The 15,721-nt window shown below is 43.0% G+C and overlaps 1 protein-coding gene across 1 annotated transcript in view; it reads left to right on the forward strand.

Moving 5' to 3' along the window:
- Positions 1–1,090: 1,090 nt before the first annotated feature.
- VMP1 (vacuole membrane protein 1) overlaps positions 1,091–15,721 on the forward strand; it is a 57,216-nt gene continuing 42,585 nt past the window's right edge. The window contains exons 1-4 of the mRNA XM_009875969.1: positions 1,091–1,182; positions 3,439–3,571; positions 5,828–5,918; positions 8,035–8,145. Of these exons, the coding sequence (XP_009874271.1) occupies positions 1,110–1,182; positions 3,439–3,571; positions 5,828–5,918; positions 8,035–8,145 (408 nt within the window). The 5' untranslated portion in view covers positions 1,091–1,109. The remainder of the gene's footprint in view (positions 1,183–3,438; positions 3,572–5,827; positions 5,919–8,034; positions 8,146–15,721) is intronic.

The following is a 15,721-nucleotide window of genomic DNA, read 5'->3' on the forward strand; positions in this document are numbered from 1 at the left end:
GCTTCTTGTCTCTTAAGCCTAACATAAATCAAAGGGAAAGCCTTTTTTTTCCTATAAAACTTTAATTTCCTCGACTAGACAGTTTTATATAACCTGTCATTTTAATATTGCGCTACTTTTCTCTCTAACAAAAGCAGTGTATCAAAATCTGTAAATCATGTTTGCTTACAGGGAGAAATGCAATGCAAATGAGATGCTTTAGCTTCATGGGACCCTCTTTTCCAAAATAAAATTCCAGAAACCATTTTAAGATACGAGAAAGAGTTTTTAAGGCAAGGAGTCTGGCTGCTTTCTTTGTGTTTGATTGCCTAAGAATTGTCAGCTGTTCAGTTTGGGGTTGTTGTTTTAGGAAAAAAATCCAGAAACTCTTGCAACATTCTGGTTTATGCTGCCTTCCAATTATTGCACTATTTACTCTCCTGGATAAGGAAAACCACAGCTGTTCTTTTGCACTTTTTAAGGCTGACCTCACTAGAGAGAGGCTGAACTGGCAGAGAGAATGTAGGCTTTTCAGAAAAGCTTTCTATCGGAGAGCTCATTGAAGAGTTTACCTTTTCTGCTTTAGAAATATTAGACTGTACAAAACACGAGATGCACTTCTGCATCTTAGTTACTGTACTGAGGGCTGGGCTGTTTGGTTTTTTTTTTCCAGAGGTCTACTTGCATACAAACTACCTGCAAGCTTAGTGCCTGAGTAGATGATTTCTAATACGAAAATCAAACTGTAAGTGCCTCTCATGACGTTGAACTGAGGTTCATGTAAAGCTCTGCTGCTTCTGGAGCCCAAACAGGGGGCTGATGAGTAGAAGGGATGGTTCAACAAGCTGTTGTTCAGTTGCTAGAAATGAGGGAGCTTTGTCATTTTGGTGAAAAATTTAGATATACGTAGGTGGGACTGTTTTAGTCTTTGTCACTGAGGGAATTGAATCACTTTCTCCTTTTTAATGGTGTAATGCAGGATAACTGTGACTTGGGTTTGGAGAATTGCTGGATGTTTGTCTGTATCCTTCGACTATGGAGTAAGTGAAGTCTTCATAACCAGAAATGGAGACATTGCCCTCTTTGGTTTCCTTCTGCTGTTAGGTCCCCATACGTGACTGATCTATGAGATGGCAGAGAATGGAACAGATTGTGACCAGAGACGCGTAGGAATGAAAGAACAGCACAACGGAAACTTTACAGGTGGGTGGAAAGTGACTTCACGTTCCCAGGTGGTCAGCTTGGTGTGTTCAATGGGCAGCACAGCCCTCGAAAGATTTTATGTCGGTGCCCTTCATGCCCAGGTAACGCCAAGGGCCTCCATGTCTGAATTAATCTTGGAAACTTCAGTCATCTCTAAATCTGAAGTCTGGAGGATCTATGTATTGTCAAGCCACAGAATAGTTTTATGCTGTGTATTTCTCATCTCTTATATTCCTTTCTCTCTCCAGAGTTCTTACTCTGTAGTGGAAATGTGTGTGGGCCCTGCGTGGCTGGCCTGGCTACCAACAAGGGCTGCAGTGGGGCTGAGCTGAAAAGCTAAACTGTGCTGGCAAATGTGTGGCTCTAACAAGTCAGGCTGTACAGCCCCGCCCCTTGGTGCTGTAAAGTTAGTACTTGGTAATAAAAATCTGCCTTACTCTGGGACAAATCCAGTTATTGGTCTCCCAATTTCTAGCTTTTCTGCTTTGGCATTTAGCTTCACTAGAATTCATCAGTTTCAATGATAAATTACTATCAGAACAATTAACTACTTCATCTCCAGCCTTGCCTCTGTTTTTCCTACTCATATGTCTGAAGCAGGCTTGGGTTGATGTTTAGGACTCATGAAAAATAACCCGAGAACACCTCATGAAGAGTCTTGTGTCACCAAATTACCTGTGCTGTGTAGCATAGGATATAAATTAAATGGTTTGTTTCCTGTCAGCTTTGAATGTGCCAGTTCCATATTTAATTAAGTTTTGTAACCCAGTGATTTCTCAAATTATATGTCACCTTACACCATTGTCTTTTATGACCTTTACTAAAAACAAGGTCATAAAAATGCCTCAACCTTTTTTTTTATTAGACATAGTAAGTGAAAAAAATAAAGAATAGAAATTCTTGAAGAAATGAATGTGGCAAAATTTGAAGAGGAACAGTATGTGTGTATGTACAGAACAAATCAAAGCCTTTTACTTAAAGGCTTAAATCATTCTCTAACTCTGAGGGGTGTGGATGTTATCCAGTATTTGCCATTGTAGGATTTCTGTTAGTCCCTCTAAAGCACCAATGCTTACTGCTGAAGAATACAAAATTAGATGAGCTATGTGACTGATGAGATGTGCAATTTCCACGTAAATATGAGCACCTGATAAGGCAGCATGTTTTTATATCTTGGGTCACAATATGCCAATGGATTAGATTGATGTTTTGTCGGCAGCATCTTTTCACAAATTCAAAATTCATTAATGTTATTGCAGTGCTTTAAATGCATACAAACTAGAATATGTATGTTTTGACTTTGCATTGTAAGTGGTGTTTAAACAAGTTGGATGTCCGGATACAAGAGTTACTTCTGTGTATTTTTTTCCATTGCTTTGGGATTATTTCTCCCCCTCCCGCCTCTTATTTCACAATTCATTTTCTCTAAAAGTGTAAAAATTATCATAATTCGTTAGCTTGACTCCCTTTGGGCAAACTGTTCTCATCCAAAAAATGGCGAGGGTTTTTATTAACCTCGATTGTATCGTAAGCACAAAATAACATTTATTAGCAGAACCTTTCTTTAGTACTTGTGTGGCGCTGTACCATGACAGCTGTTAACGTGGTGTCAAACTCTGCAGCAGAACCAAACCGCTGCAGCTTAAAGCAACCAAAAGTATCGTGTCAGTCCAGCGAAGGGCCGTGATATAGAAGCGAGTCCTTTCCGTGGGAGCACTACCTGTGTGCTGGGCTCGTTTTGGAGGAGCTGCGCAGCCCAGCGAGGCTTCCCACAGCCTGAGGATCCTGACGGCGGGAGGGATGCTGCTCTCCGGTTACACGGTGACTGACGTGTATAAAGAGCACGTGTAATTCTATCTAGTTCGATTGGAGGAGTCTGAGAATAGCTTTGGAAGAGACCCAAATTGAGAAGTTCAAAGTGAAACGTGGTCCCCGTGGTGGGTGATGGAGTCACGTTTGACCTAAGCTGGTGTGTAACTAGTAGTGCAGTGCCTTGCTTCAAGGCTGCTCGATATGCCCGACTTTTTGCACCCTGGGCCAGTTTAGATTCTTGAATGGTTGTCAGCTTATTCCTTTACTGGAGATCACCTGATTTCTGATGTGCTTGGAGCACATGCTTTGTGATGAGTAGAAAAGATGACTGGGAGCTCACATTAACTTCCTAACAAAACAACAAAAACCATCAATATAGTTTTGGGTAGGCTAGAACCTGCACTCTGCCTCTACTCTTACGTTTCTGTTGCTTTTCATTTGCAGATTCCTCTTTGAGTGAACGGAAGCGAAGGGACCGAGAAGAGAGATTGAATATTGTACTGTGGAGAAAACCACTTGTTACCTTGCAGTATTTTTTCCTGGAAACTCTAATAAACTTGAAGGAATGGACCATAAAGTAAAGAACATTTCTTTAACTTCTACTAAGCATTCTGGGGAAACCCATGCTCTGATTCAGTAGGTCATTCTGACATCTCGCTTTTGCTGATGTTTCACAACCTTACAATTCCTCCTTCAGAAAACATTTTTTTATTATTATTATTATTTTGTATTTTGTCAGTGGAAGAAAATTGCAAACTTTCTTTCTGAAGAGCTGAATATTCCAGTTTGAAGGAGTGGGACAGTGTTTAGGGATCTTTAAGGCAAGAGATACTGTGCTTATGAGTGCAGTGTTAAGTACTGATCTATTAATGTATCTGCTGTACTGATCTATTAATGCTGAATGATCTTCAAATAGCTCAGCTAGAGCAAGGTTCAGGATTACGTGGCACTTGCAGTGATGTTTATGATGCTGCAGAGGACTTTGCTTCTAAGCTACGTAGTCCTTTTCCCAGCAGGAAATGATTTATTAAAAGCATTTTCTCTAAGCATTATTTAGACACTGGATAAAATGGCCTTTTATTCCAGTTAGAAAATTTGCAAGCAGCAGTCCTAACGCCTCCTTCTAATGCTGAAATGCAGAGCTATTTTGTAACGTGCTAGGCTTGAGAGGGTTTAGAGTGCCAAAAAGCAAACATGAGTAGAATTGGCAACGGAAAAAGCCGAGGGTAGCAACCATCCTAGTGCTTGTGTTGGGGACTGGAATATCTTGTATTTGGAGTTGAGGTTGGAGTCATTTTCCCCAAGACAGGATCTAATATCAGCTGCTGGACTGGTACTTTGCAGAGTGAGCTGAGAGTGGGCCATGTCTATTGACCCTTGGTCCCCTGAGAAAAACTTCTCTCTTCCATTTTGATTTTCTGATATGATTTGTATGAAAAATACCAGGTTTACATAGTATAGTCTTAATCCCCTTTTACACTCTGCCTTCCCCCCCGCCCCCCAAATCTAACCCCCAAGCTGCGTATTTTACTGTGTGCGTTCTTTCAGCTATCGTTGAGAATTGTTTCTCTGAGAACCTGCAAGCATTTATTTAAAGGCTGCAGAAATAACCTTTGAGGTCTTATTTTAAGCTGCCTGTTTCCTGGCTTCCTAGACATCAAATTCCGCATACAGATAGCACTTGTGTCCTCTGTCGTGCAGCACGTTTATGTTGTCTGGCACTAGTGTGTTGACATCTTTACAGGAAATAGCACTATTATAAGCTATTAAGGTGAGACCTCAGACTAACTCCTGATGATCTCTTGTGTTCCACCTGAGTAAATTGTGATTTAAATGATGACAAGCACTTGAAAATCCAATTGTCATACTAATATAAATGGCTCAAATTGTTTTAAAATTACGGGAAAATCAGAGTGACTTCTTCAGCCTGCTTAATACAAAACGTTTATGACTGTTTTCCTGTATTCTAGGTCTCTTATTTCTTAATTTTTCCTTCTGACTGAATAGATGGCTTATGTTCATAGTTTGCTATTTCATGTCTGAGATTGTGACTCTAGCACTTGCTTTTTCTTATAGCATTAGGTGACAGCATAATAGTGTTTCTCAGAAAAAAAAAGAATGTATTTGCTAATCTACTCTGTGCGGCCACATACCCATCAAGCTGGATGTGTGTGCAAAACTAAATGGGCTCAGAAGTAATATTTGGTATCAACTGACATAAGAAAACATTTTTCTTCCCTTACTGTAGTAGCTTCCTAACACTTCATTAGCTGAAATGCATGGATTAAACTTTTGAGCTGTTAGGGGAGAGGTTCATTTCAATAGACCGGGGGACAAAAAACGGTGTAAAGGTTTGTTGCTCTTGCTGTCGCTGTGGTTCTGGCGGCCAGCGCGCAGTTGGACATGAGCACTTCTGTATTCCGCCCGCAGCTCATCCCTCGCCCCCGGCCAGCGCGGTGCCTGCCTGGCACTTCGCTTTGCTTGAGGGGAGGTGGTGGTGGTGACCCTGTGTCTGAGACTCTCTTGGCTGCAGAAGCTGAGTATTTGTTTTCAGATGGGGTTTGTTTTCAGACAGTTACTTTGTTTTTCTTTATTTAAAAGAAATAAAATAAAATATGCGTGGCTGAACTTTGATCTCGCTTGACAGTGAAGTAAAAAATAAAGGCTCCCCAGATATTTTCTTGGGAGGTTTATGCTTTTGGAATAGCAAACTTTTCAGCTGCTGTTGTCCCTGCTGACTATGTCCACACAGACCCAGTCGGTAGGGCTAACTAAGTTACTTTGAAATGCGTGCTAAATGATGAAAAACCCTAACTGCCATTTGTCTTTTAAGATTGTGGCATCGGCGAAGTATCTTGGTGTCTTTTTTACTGATGCTTGCAGTGCTAACAGCTGCGTATTACATTGAAGGAACACATCAACAGGTATGAGGCTTTCAAGTTACTTTCTGTAGTGACTAGTGTTTTGTGTCCCTGTGCTAAAGTTTGATGTACTAGGAATCGAATGGGGTCTTCATGAAATTGTAATATATCTTTTGAACTCCTACTGGCTGAGGGTGTTTGTTTCTCGTGTCATGATTCCTCTCTGTGCCGTGTGGCTGAGCTGTGTTTCAGAGATGGGGAATGAAGAGCTGTGTTGTTTGGTCTATTCCCTTGCATCTGTAGCTGTTCCACTTCTCATCCATTCCTGAACAAGCACACCTGCCCTGCTGCAGTAGGAGCTCTTGAGATACAGTGTTAAACTGGATCGGGGTAGAGCTTTGTGGTTCCCAGGAAATGTTTCTTCTATTCTTATGGAAGGGTCTTCTGACCAGCTAGGACATGCATGTATCTAGATATAAAATGCCTTCGTGGTTCAAATCTAGTTCTGCTATGTTTTCAAATGGTTGTTTAAATGCTTTTTCTGGGCTTTGGTTTACATGAAGACTAATGCTTTTGCATCACATGGCTTAAGCATAAGGTGATGGTGTTGTCTAGACCTTTTCCCTCCCCATTTGAGTTTCAGATTTTCCCTGAGGACATCCAGGCCTTTTAAACCCTGCAGAGCATTTCAGCGTGCAGCTGAGTCATGGTGCTGCTCTCTCTGAAATCAGCAGGTTCCCAGTTTGGCTTTTTCATCCACACTGCTGTGGTGTGTCACTGGCTGTCCAAGGGACATGCAGATCTGGAACAAGACTGCTGGCTTCCCAGAACAGGTCTTGAAATGCAGCGAAATGTGTTTCTTCAGCTCATCGCATTCTTGCTCGCTCAGTCCTGTGCTTGAGGCCTCAGTGCTCGCACGCAGACTGAGTTGGTAGGTGGTAAATCAGTGGCCTGTTCCTGATGAACAATGACATGCTGCATTATAAACTGCCAGGTTGGTGGCCCTGTCGGCTGAAGGCCAGGCCATGAAGCGTTCCTGATGAACAATGACGTGCTGCATTATAAACTGCCAGGTTGGCCCTGTCGGCTGAAGGCCAGGCCATGAAGCCCTCGATGTTTGCCACTAGATGGCCCTTGCAAGCTGTGCTGAGGAACATGCCCCGAGCTGGTGCCTGGGCCTGCCCTGCCCCAAGGCTTGGCACAGCAGTGCTGCTCAAGGGCACAAACCTGTGTCCTCTGGGCTGGTGAGGGGACTGTCACCTGCAGGGTCCCACCAGTGCTCAGACTTCTCCATTCTGGGGGTCTCAGTCATGCCTGCCAGCAGCTGTCTGTCCATCCCCCTTCCTTCAGAGCTCTGCTAGCCCCTGGACCATCAATGTACATTTGAACACGGATCACTGTCTTCCAAAACTATACTCAACGTAGTGAAGTACATTTGTGGTCTTCACTTGGCGTTTTCAGGACCTTTTTACACCCTGGCAGGTTGAAGCCTGGTTAAGACTGGTAAACTTCATCTGGGTGCTGTTGGTCCACGGATGGTGTGAAACAGCACCTTGTCTTGGGGCTGTGGCACAGACAAGTTGTTGACCTGGCTCCTCCTCTTAGTAGGGAGGAGGATACTGCTCCCCTGAGAGGGAGATAGTGCTTCCCCTTTCTCCTGTGCACCCAGCTGGGCTTTCCCATATCCCCTCACTTGTGTGTGCAACACAAACCCAACATTTTAATCTTTTCTTAAAAGTAGCAAACATGGTTAGTCACTGGTCCAAGATAAAACACTTAACAGACTGAGAGTGCAGCTAATTCTGTGCTTTTATTTAATCTCTGCAGGCAATTCCCTGAGCTGTCTGCTCACTGCTTGGGTTCCTGTAGACACTATCTGGGACTCGCTGCTCACACCTGTGCCCCTTCTGGGTTGCAGCCCCCTGCTATTGGACTTTCCATCTGTCTCCTTGGAAACTTGCTGATTCTAAGGCGCGTGGGCTTTTCTTTTGAAAGTGCGCTATTTTCTGTGCACATCTGCTGTAATTGTAATAAAATGCACATAGAAGTATTTAGGATTCAATTTCAGCTGTTGTAATGCAGATAATTATCTGCATTAGCTTATAGCTTTAACTTTCTCCCTTAGGAGATAACGCCATTCTTGCTTTTTTTAATCTCTCTTGTGATTTTTCTTTTTCAGTATGTGCGGTATATGGAGAAAAAGTTCTTCTGGTGTGCCTACTGGGTAGGATTAGGCATTCTGTCCTCTGTTGGACTTGGAACAGGTCTCCACACCTTTCTGCTGTATTTGGTAAGGATAATTCCCATACCATGTTCTTTCTGAATCAAGTATTTGAACTGTTGTGTATTTTAAAATACGTGAATAATGAATATTCTGTAAGTCCTAAATTATGAAGTACTTCTGAAGGAAAAGAAATGCTTAGTGTAAGGCTTCGGGCTCTAGTGAGTGCTGTTTGTGTCCTATACTATATAACCTTGTTTTGTAGTTTTATGTGCTAGAAGTTTGTTGAACTGTAGCCATTAGCCTGCTGTTAATCCTCACTTTGAAACAATGAGTCAACAGTTGCAAGCTCCATCCTCCAATTTCCTAATTTAAATGAAACATTTTCTAGTGTGTGCAGCTCAAATGTTTCCAGTTAAAATTTTTCTGCTTACTTTTTTTTTTTAAGTAGCTTGAAATTATAATTTTTTTTCTAGCTGAAACCACTGGAGTAGGCAGCTATTTTCGCGTTCAGTGTGCATTCATTTTGCTTTGAAAATAATAGCAAGAAAAGTCTTTGTCTACAAAGATAAAATCGTATCGGTTCTGAAAATTTGCATGATGTTGTTTACCTCAGCTTAGCTAGGAAAGTTAGGGAGATGTTCGGGTGTGTTTTGCTTTTGGCCATTGGATTAGTTTCTTGTTTATGAAACCACTGTCCTGGATTTAAGAAAAGGATTCGTGGCCACAAAATAATTAAAGCCAGTTTATGCAACAAATATCATCTTGTATTTGGAACGATTACAGATGTTTACTTTCAGAACTGCTTTAATCATTAACAATAACACAGAAAACACTACAAGAAACAAGAAACTCGTGCTTTTCCACACAGCAGGGCAAGATCAAATGACATCTGTATGGGGCTGTATTTGCATAATCTTAGACGTACTCTCAGTGTAGCTTCTCTGCTAAAGACCGTGGAAGCAGAAAGTGCAGGAGATTGCTGAGCAGAAATGAGTTTATGCGTACGCAGCTTCTAGACAAGAGCATAGCTGTCGGTCTAGATGGTTGGAAATGGAAACTCAATAAAAGCTGATGAACACGGTGTCTAAACGTTTTTATGTAATGCTGGGTAGTGCTTAGGCAGCAGTGAACTGACGATGGAGAGACCTTTCTGACTGGCCGAGACGATGCTGTTAATCGCTGTGGGGCAGTCAGAGGCGTGGGCTGGACAAACCAGGCATTGGCCACAATCTCCAGTCCTATATTGAGGTGCTTTGGCTCGCCGGGCAGTTCCTAGTCTTAATTTTCACGTGTGTCAGAAGTCCAGTAAATAAGAAACGTTATCCACCATTTCTAAATTGTGTTTGAAAGCGGGTAGCGTTTCTTTGATCTGACACAGGGCAGCAAGAGTGCTGTCACTTTATACCCTAGGCCACTCAGAGATGATTTTGTCACATAAAGAAATCCTCATAGGACAGCACCACTTCTTTTTTCCTTTTAGAAGGTGGAATGAGTTGACCTTTCATTTCCTCACTATTGAAAAATCCAGATGTTTAAGTAGTTCTAAATTACTTTAATAGAAAGCAAATTAAATTTCATAACATGTCACAGAAGTTCTCCCTTGGGGTATGTGAACCTAGTGGATATATTTAGGCCATGACCTGAGCTGGCATTAAAGTACTGTATATACAAAATATAGCTTCTCTTCTGGCTTGTCAGTGCCATTTGTGGTGGTGTGTAGGTAGGGGTGAGCAGCCTTCCAAGGTTACAGGGAGGTGCGTTACCAAGGAAAAGAAATTTAGTTTGATGTTGTCAACAAAGATGTTTATTTGGAATTAAGAGGCAAGATTTCACATAACTTTGTTAGGTGTAAAAACCAGTCCAAATAGATTGTACTGGATAATTAGAAGGTGATTGTAGATTAAAATGTAGTAAAACTATGCCATCAACGTTTAACATATGACAATACAGGAGAAATAGTAGTTTGCTTAAATATGCAAGGCAGAGGAGCGTGTTTCTGTGACGTTGAGGGAATTGCATAAAGGCAGTGAGTGTAGGAAGAAAGAGAAATTCGATTTCCTCTTCTCTTCTCCGCAAGCTTTAGTGGTTAGCATGGACTGTGAGCTGCGGGTGGGTGCGCTTTCCGGGCACTGCAGGCTCGTCTGAGCACAGAAGGGTTCATAATTCAGTGCCGTGTACCTGGCCTTGTGGCCACTAGATGGCACTGGGGGTGTAAAAACAGCCGGTCGGTGCCCTGGCAGCGTGATGCCATTTTAAGTAGCTGAACTGTTAATATTCTTGTCAATGCAGCTTTAGCAGCAATATCTGTATGTAATGTGCTATCAGCGTTGTAATTCCGTCCTTAATATCTCCTCAGTTTGAGCCTACACCTCATGTGAAAGGGAACACAGCACAGTAACTTAAGGGTAAATTATTTCGGAATGGTATACTGCATTTAACCCATCTGGAAACTGTGCAATTAGGAGCTCCAGATTTCAAAAGAAGTTTTAAACTAATTTGCTTTTTAAGCTGTGCAGCAGTTGCCTGTAAAAGTAGAAAGGTTAAGCATGAAACTCGCTGTATTAACTTTTGCATTACTGCACATCTACTTTTCACGTTCCATATGCTTCACTTCATTGTGATAAAACTTATTCTTCCATTGATTCAAAGAAAAAGTTACAAAGCAAATCCTCTTATGCTTTAGCGCCTGGATTTGCTGGCAATAGAGAATAGGCTCAGTAAGTGTTTTAAAATTGCCTTTAATTAATTGCTTGTTTTAAATGTGTATGTACAGTGAGATTGTTGGGAATGCAATTACATGCTTAGAGAACAATGCTCTTGGGCCCACCCATGTGCTGCGGAGCTCTTGTCAAGGCTTGCAGTGTTGTCTTTGCCATCGAGGGCCCACGGTAGGAACCGGTGGCATGTAGGCACCTGTTCAAACTGTGCGCCTGAGCTGCTTCAGCTGTGACACAGGTGCATCTTTTTTTAAAAATAGCCCTGCACTTACTGCCTACAACTGCTGTCACGTCAGACCGTTCCTGGGCGCAGGCTGTTGGCTGGGCAAGCCGTGGCAGCACTTATGCAACGCTGCCGTATGGGAATGACTGGAGGTTTGCCTTCCCTGGCCCGGCGAGCTGTTTTTCCAGCGTTGAAAACTGTCGTTTGTCTGGATTCTTCAGAGCATCTCTCACCAGCTGCTTTTCGCAGTGGCGTGAATTCGAGTGCCTGGAGAGGTCCCGGGGTTAGCGGAGAAGAGATGACTTGGAAACGATCTGCTTTGAGTAGATTTTTACAGTCTAAAACAATCTCAGCGTGGGGGGGAAGTTATTGCCCCTGGTTAATATTGGTTCACATCTGATTTGGATTTTGTCGGTCACCAGAACGTTCTTGCTGCATACATGTCTGTGTAGGAGGGAGAGGTCAATTTTACTAGTACGCTCATCGGCTTTTTATTGCTATTTCTGTGATTCAAGAACTTTCTATATGTTATAAAGGGTCTGAATGTTATCTGCTGCCTTCGTTTGTAGTTTAATGCCACTTCCTTAGCTGTGGCCAGCGCTGCATGTAAAAGTTGACACGGCTTTTTGAGAAACAGTTCTGGTGCTGTAAATTGGCACCGAGCTAAGGGCTGGCACGGAGCAGATCCTCGGCGGAGAAATAGGGAAGCAGGCCACTCTTCCAAGAATCCTTTTTATTCTGACACTTTGAAAACAAGTCTGCTGGCTTATTTTCCCAAAGTCCATTAAAGGTTTTTCACAATTCTTTAAAAACAACACTTGAGAAATAGTAATCATGATGTCGTTCTGTAGGAAGTAAAACTATTATGATTAATGACACGAAATACCATTTTTAGCACACAGCTTTTTGGGGTTTTTTCCTTCTTAGTCTTGAGATGGTTTCTCTCCTATTGATAGTATATTAAAATATAGACGGCGTGAGTCACCTAATTACCAAAAGATGATACTCAGGGTAACTTGTACAGATGTAAGAAATTCCTGACACTTTGGAGAGGTCTGTTTGCTGCTGCAAAATGCAAGGTCCGATGCCCCAGAGCAGGGGACACTAGGTGGAGCGCTGGGCTGGGACCTCGCCCCATTGTCACCCAACATGTGATTTGGTTTCGGTTCAGCTCTGGCAACTGGATTGCAAAAGATGCGGCCGAGGCAAATGAAATCGGCTTAGAATTAATGCCGATCGGAAAGGCTCGGGCGGGAAGCGGGCGATAAATGTCCCGTCTGCGTACGGTCTGTTACGATCCCCAGTGGGGAATGAATGGAAGCGAATTCCTTACAGGTCAAAAGTGCAGAGGGAGCTTTGGCTGTTCGCGTTTGTTTGTGTTTTTGTTTCTTAAAAATATGGATCTCTGCTTGCTGGCTGATAGAGCCAAGTGGAGCAACTGCTGAGAAGGTTGTGCTGGAGGCCGGGCCACGGACTCGCACAAACAGGAAACCTGAGGTACAATAGGAATGTTTCGTGTGTGCGGAGGTCACACAAGGGTTCATATATTTTCAGAACTGAGATATGCGGGTTTGTCGCTTAATTCCTACTGGGGTGTTCTGTAGCAGTGTGGAAGAGAGCACAGCAATCGTTTCAGGCCATGAAAAAGCAGAGAAAACTGCCTTTAAAGAGAAAGGATTGGAAAGACAGTGTCTTTATTGACAGTGCCAGTTCGAGTTTGTCTGGGCTTGAGGGTTCAGTGTCTCACTTTTGTTCTGAATTGGTTCCAGGGTTTCCTTTGGTGAGGGGTCACATTCTGGCCTCCTGCAAGCGTGGTAGTTTGCAGCTGAAATGAGCCTTGTTTTGGCCCTGTCTGAACTGGTTTCAGTTAGGATCTGAAATCCAGACACCTTGTGCAATAGTGAGCCCACTAGCTTGAAAAAAGAAATTAAAAAATTGTGGTGTAAATAGTTTAAAAAAAAACCCACGACACCAAAACCAAACACAATCCACAAGTAAAGAAATCTTTCCCTGCTAGGACTACTGAAAACTTTTAAAAATCCAACTTAGTTCCCTTTAGTTAGCTGGTTCCAGGAGCTGAGCTAGTAAGGAGACTGGTGATAAAATTGAAGTGCTTCTAAAAAGAAAAGCTCACTTTTTTTTTTGTTCTTCTTTTATTTACTCATGACTTTCATACAGGACTATTTTCATAGTGATTTTCGGCTTCAGCAGAATGTTCTGCTCTTTCCCTGCAGCTTGTTCAAAACTAGTGTGAGTAACCCAGAAACTATGGATTTTGTGTGCGAAGGAAAACCTGAGAAGCAAAAGCTGAGCTGCCTCAGCCAGGTGGGAGGGCGCAGCAGCATTCCCCTTACCTGCACTGAACTATTTTTGTGAAGTGAGGGGTTTGTTTCTGGTCCATACTGCTCTTTAATTCACAAGGCCACTTGCAAGCCTAAAGCAAATGGAGTAAAAAATGGTTCTGTGTAGTATCTGTGCTCAGGTTGCTGCTATTGACTTGTTAAGGTAGTTGAAAGAAAAATACCTTGTGAGTGCAGAAGACAGAAATGAATTCTAAACCAAGTTGAAATGGACCGTGTTTGTGTGAGGGTTGTTTGTGACTCTTACTCTCGCACTTATTTCCTTCATGCCTTTAAACCTATTTCCTCCAGCTGTCCGAAGCTTTCTACAATGAACTGAAACATCCTGGAATACTTGAATCCATGTATAACGTTTAAAAAAAGAATAATCACTTTTGCTAACCATTTCTTAATGAGAACTCCTGTTTACAGCTCACATGGGCTCAGTTCTGCTTGAAACTGCAGCATCAATTATTTATAATGCACTGATGAGCTGGAGGGGACCAACCAATTAAACTGGACAGTGCTGCCAGATTAGTTGTGTAACCTGGGTGTTTCTTAAATCTCCTAGTGGCTTGCTCACATTTAAGAAAAAATCTGAGATTAAAAATGGTATTTTCAAGGCAAAAAATGTTTATCTGGAGCCTTAATCCCTCCAGGGGCACCGACTGTTGTTGTATGTGTCAGATACCAATAGGAACCTGCAGAGAATAAAACCAGCACCTCTGGTTTAGATTATGCTGTGGAAGAACAATCCCTTCAACTGCTGGAGCTCGGGTCTGGGAGGTTGTGAACTGAGCCCCAAGACCCCAGCCTGGTGCGTTAACGTGAGTCGGAGTCGACGGTGGTTGAAGTTCTGCCGGGCGCCAGCCTGGCAACTGCCGAGCAGACGCTGCGGGTGCCCCTGTCCTGCTCCGAGGATGGTAACCGCCAGCGTACGGGGTGGTGGAACAGCTGGAAGCAATAACCTCCCGTATTGCCACACCATGGATTGCTGGACCTCATGAGTCAGAGCCTAAGATGGTGCGGCTGCGAGTTCCAAATGCAGCCTCCAGTGCTGCACGTCGGAGTCTGGGCAGTTTGGCTAAAGCTGGAACCGTGGCAGTAAACAGCTGATGGGAAGCGTTTCCGTCTGGGCAGGGTTAGCTACCTTACTTGGACTTCTCACGAGTCTGCAAAATATTGATGTCATATTAATATTTAAGCTATACTGAACATCTTGGCCAGCTGTAGTGATTTGAGCATGCAGCAAGCTGCGGGTCAGTAAGATAATGAGCACAGCCTTTTCTTCCTTTAGAAGGTTGATGGACTTCACCTTTTAGATGCTGACACCTTGTTTTCATTATCTACTCTTGACTTCCTCATCGCTGGTTCTGTGTCTCGTAACTCTGCTGGGAGGTCACGTTATGCTTTCTCCTCATTTGCTCCCTTGGAGTTTCTGCTTTTTTTTTTTTTTTTTTCCTGCGCAGACTGAGCTGTGAAGTTTTTGTGTTACTGCTTCCTTGAACAGGCTGGAAATCATGATAACAGTGCAAGACGATCTCTAATTGGAGATGGTAAAGCAAATCATCACTAATAGGGTCAATTTGAGTAGCTGCTGTGATTTATTCTTCAGGAATAATAAGCGGGTGGCTAGGGAAGGGCAAGGAGAGAATGCTGACAGATTATTTCTGTCTTCTGTCAGCACCGGAGCATAAACTTGGATTCTTCCAATTGTGCATTTGCAGGACTGAGTTTGTTTGCTCCTATAGAAAGTAGTGTGGGCCTAGCCTTACAAAACGTCTGCTTTTCATGTTACTCCTCAAAGTGGCAACATGGTCCTGTTATGTGTGCAGTGGCACCACGTGCCTGCTCCCCTGGTGCTTCTCGTTCAGTCATATTCAGAGCTTGTGGCTCACCGTTTGGAATTTCCATCAGCTCTGTGCTGCGGGGCAAGGCTCGACTGAAGTGGGAATAGAAACTTGCTAACAGCCACATGATTGTGACATTAATACGTTGCCTGAAATGCCGTGACGGTCTGCTAAAACTAGCCCTGACCACTTGATGGATGTTTGTGTCACTTGAGGAAGTTCTAGGTATGGGACCCTTCTTCATTCTGGGCCCCGGTTTACAGCCAGCACCGCATACCAGACGTTATACAAAATCACGAGACGTTTTAATCTTAAAACGCAGACAGACAGATTGACGTATTTACTAGCCACCTCTAGATCGAGCTTTTCCCTCTTAATCATAGAGCATTTTTCTTTGTGGGTAGTCGTCCACTGCTCTTGAAGATAAAAGAGATGCTGTAACGTGGTGTTACTTTCTTGAGAGGTGTAATGACTTCATAGATAAGTATGGGATGAGTCGTGGCCTGGGGCAAT

The sequence above is a fragment of the Apaloderma vittatum genome, unplaced genomic scaffold (assembly GCF_000703405.1).
Source record: "Apaloderma vittatum isolate BGI_N311 unplaced genomic scaffold, ASM70340v1 scaffold12569, whole genome shotgun sequence".
Taxonomy (NCBI): Eukaryota; Metazoa; Chordata; class Aves; order Trogoniformes; family Trogonidae; genus Apaloderma; species Apaloderma vittatum.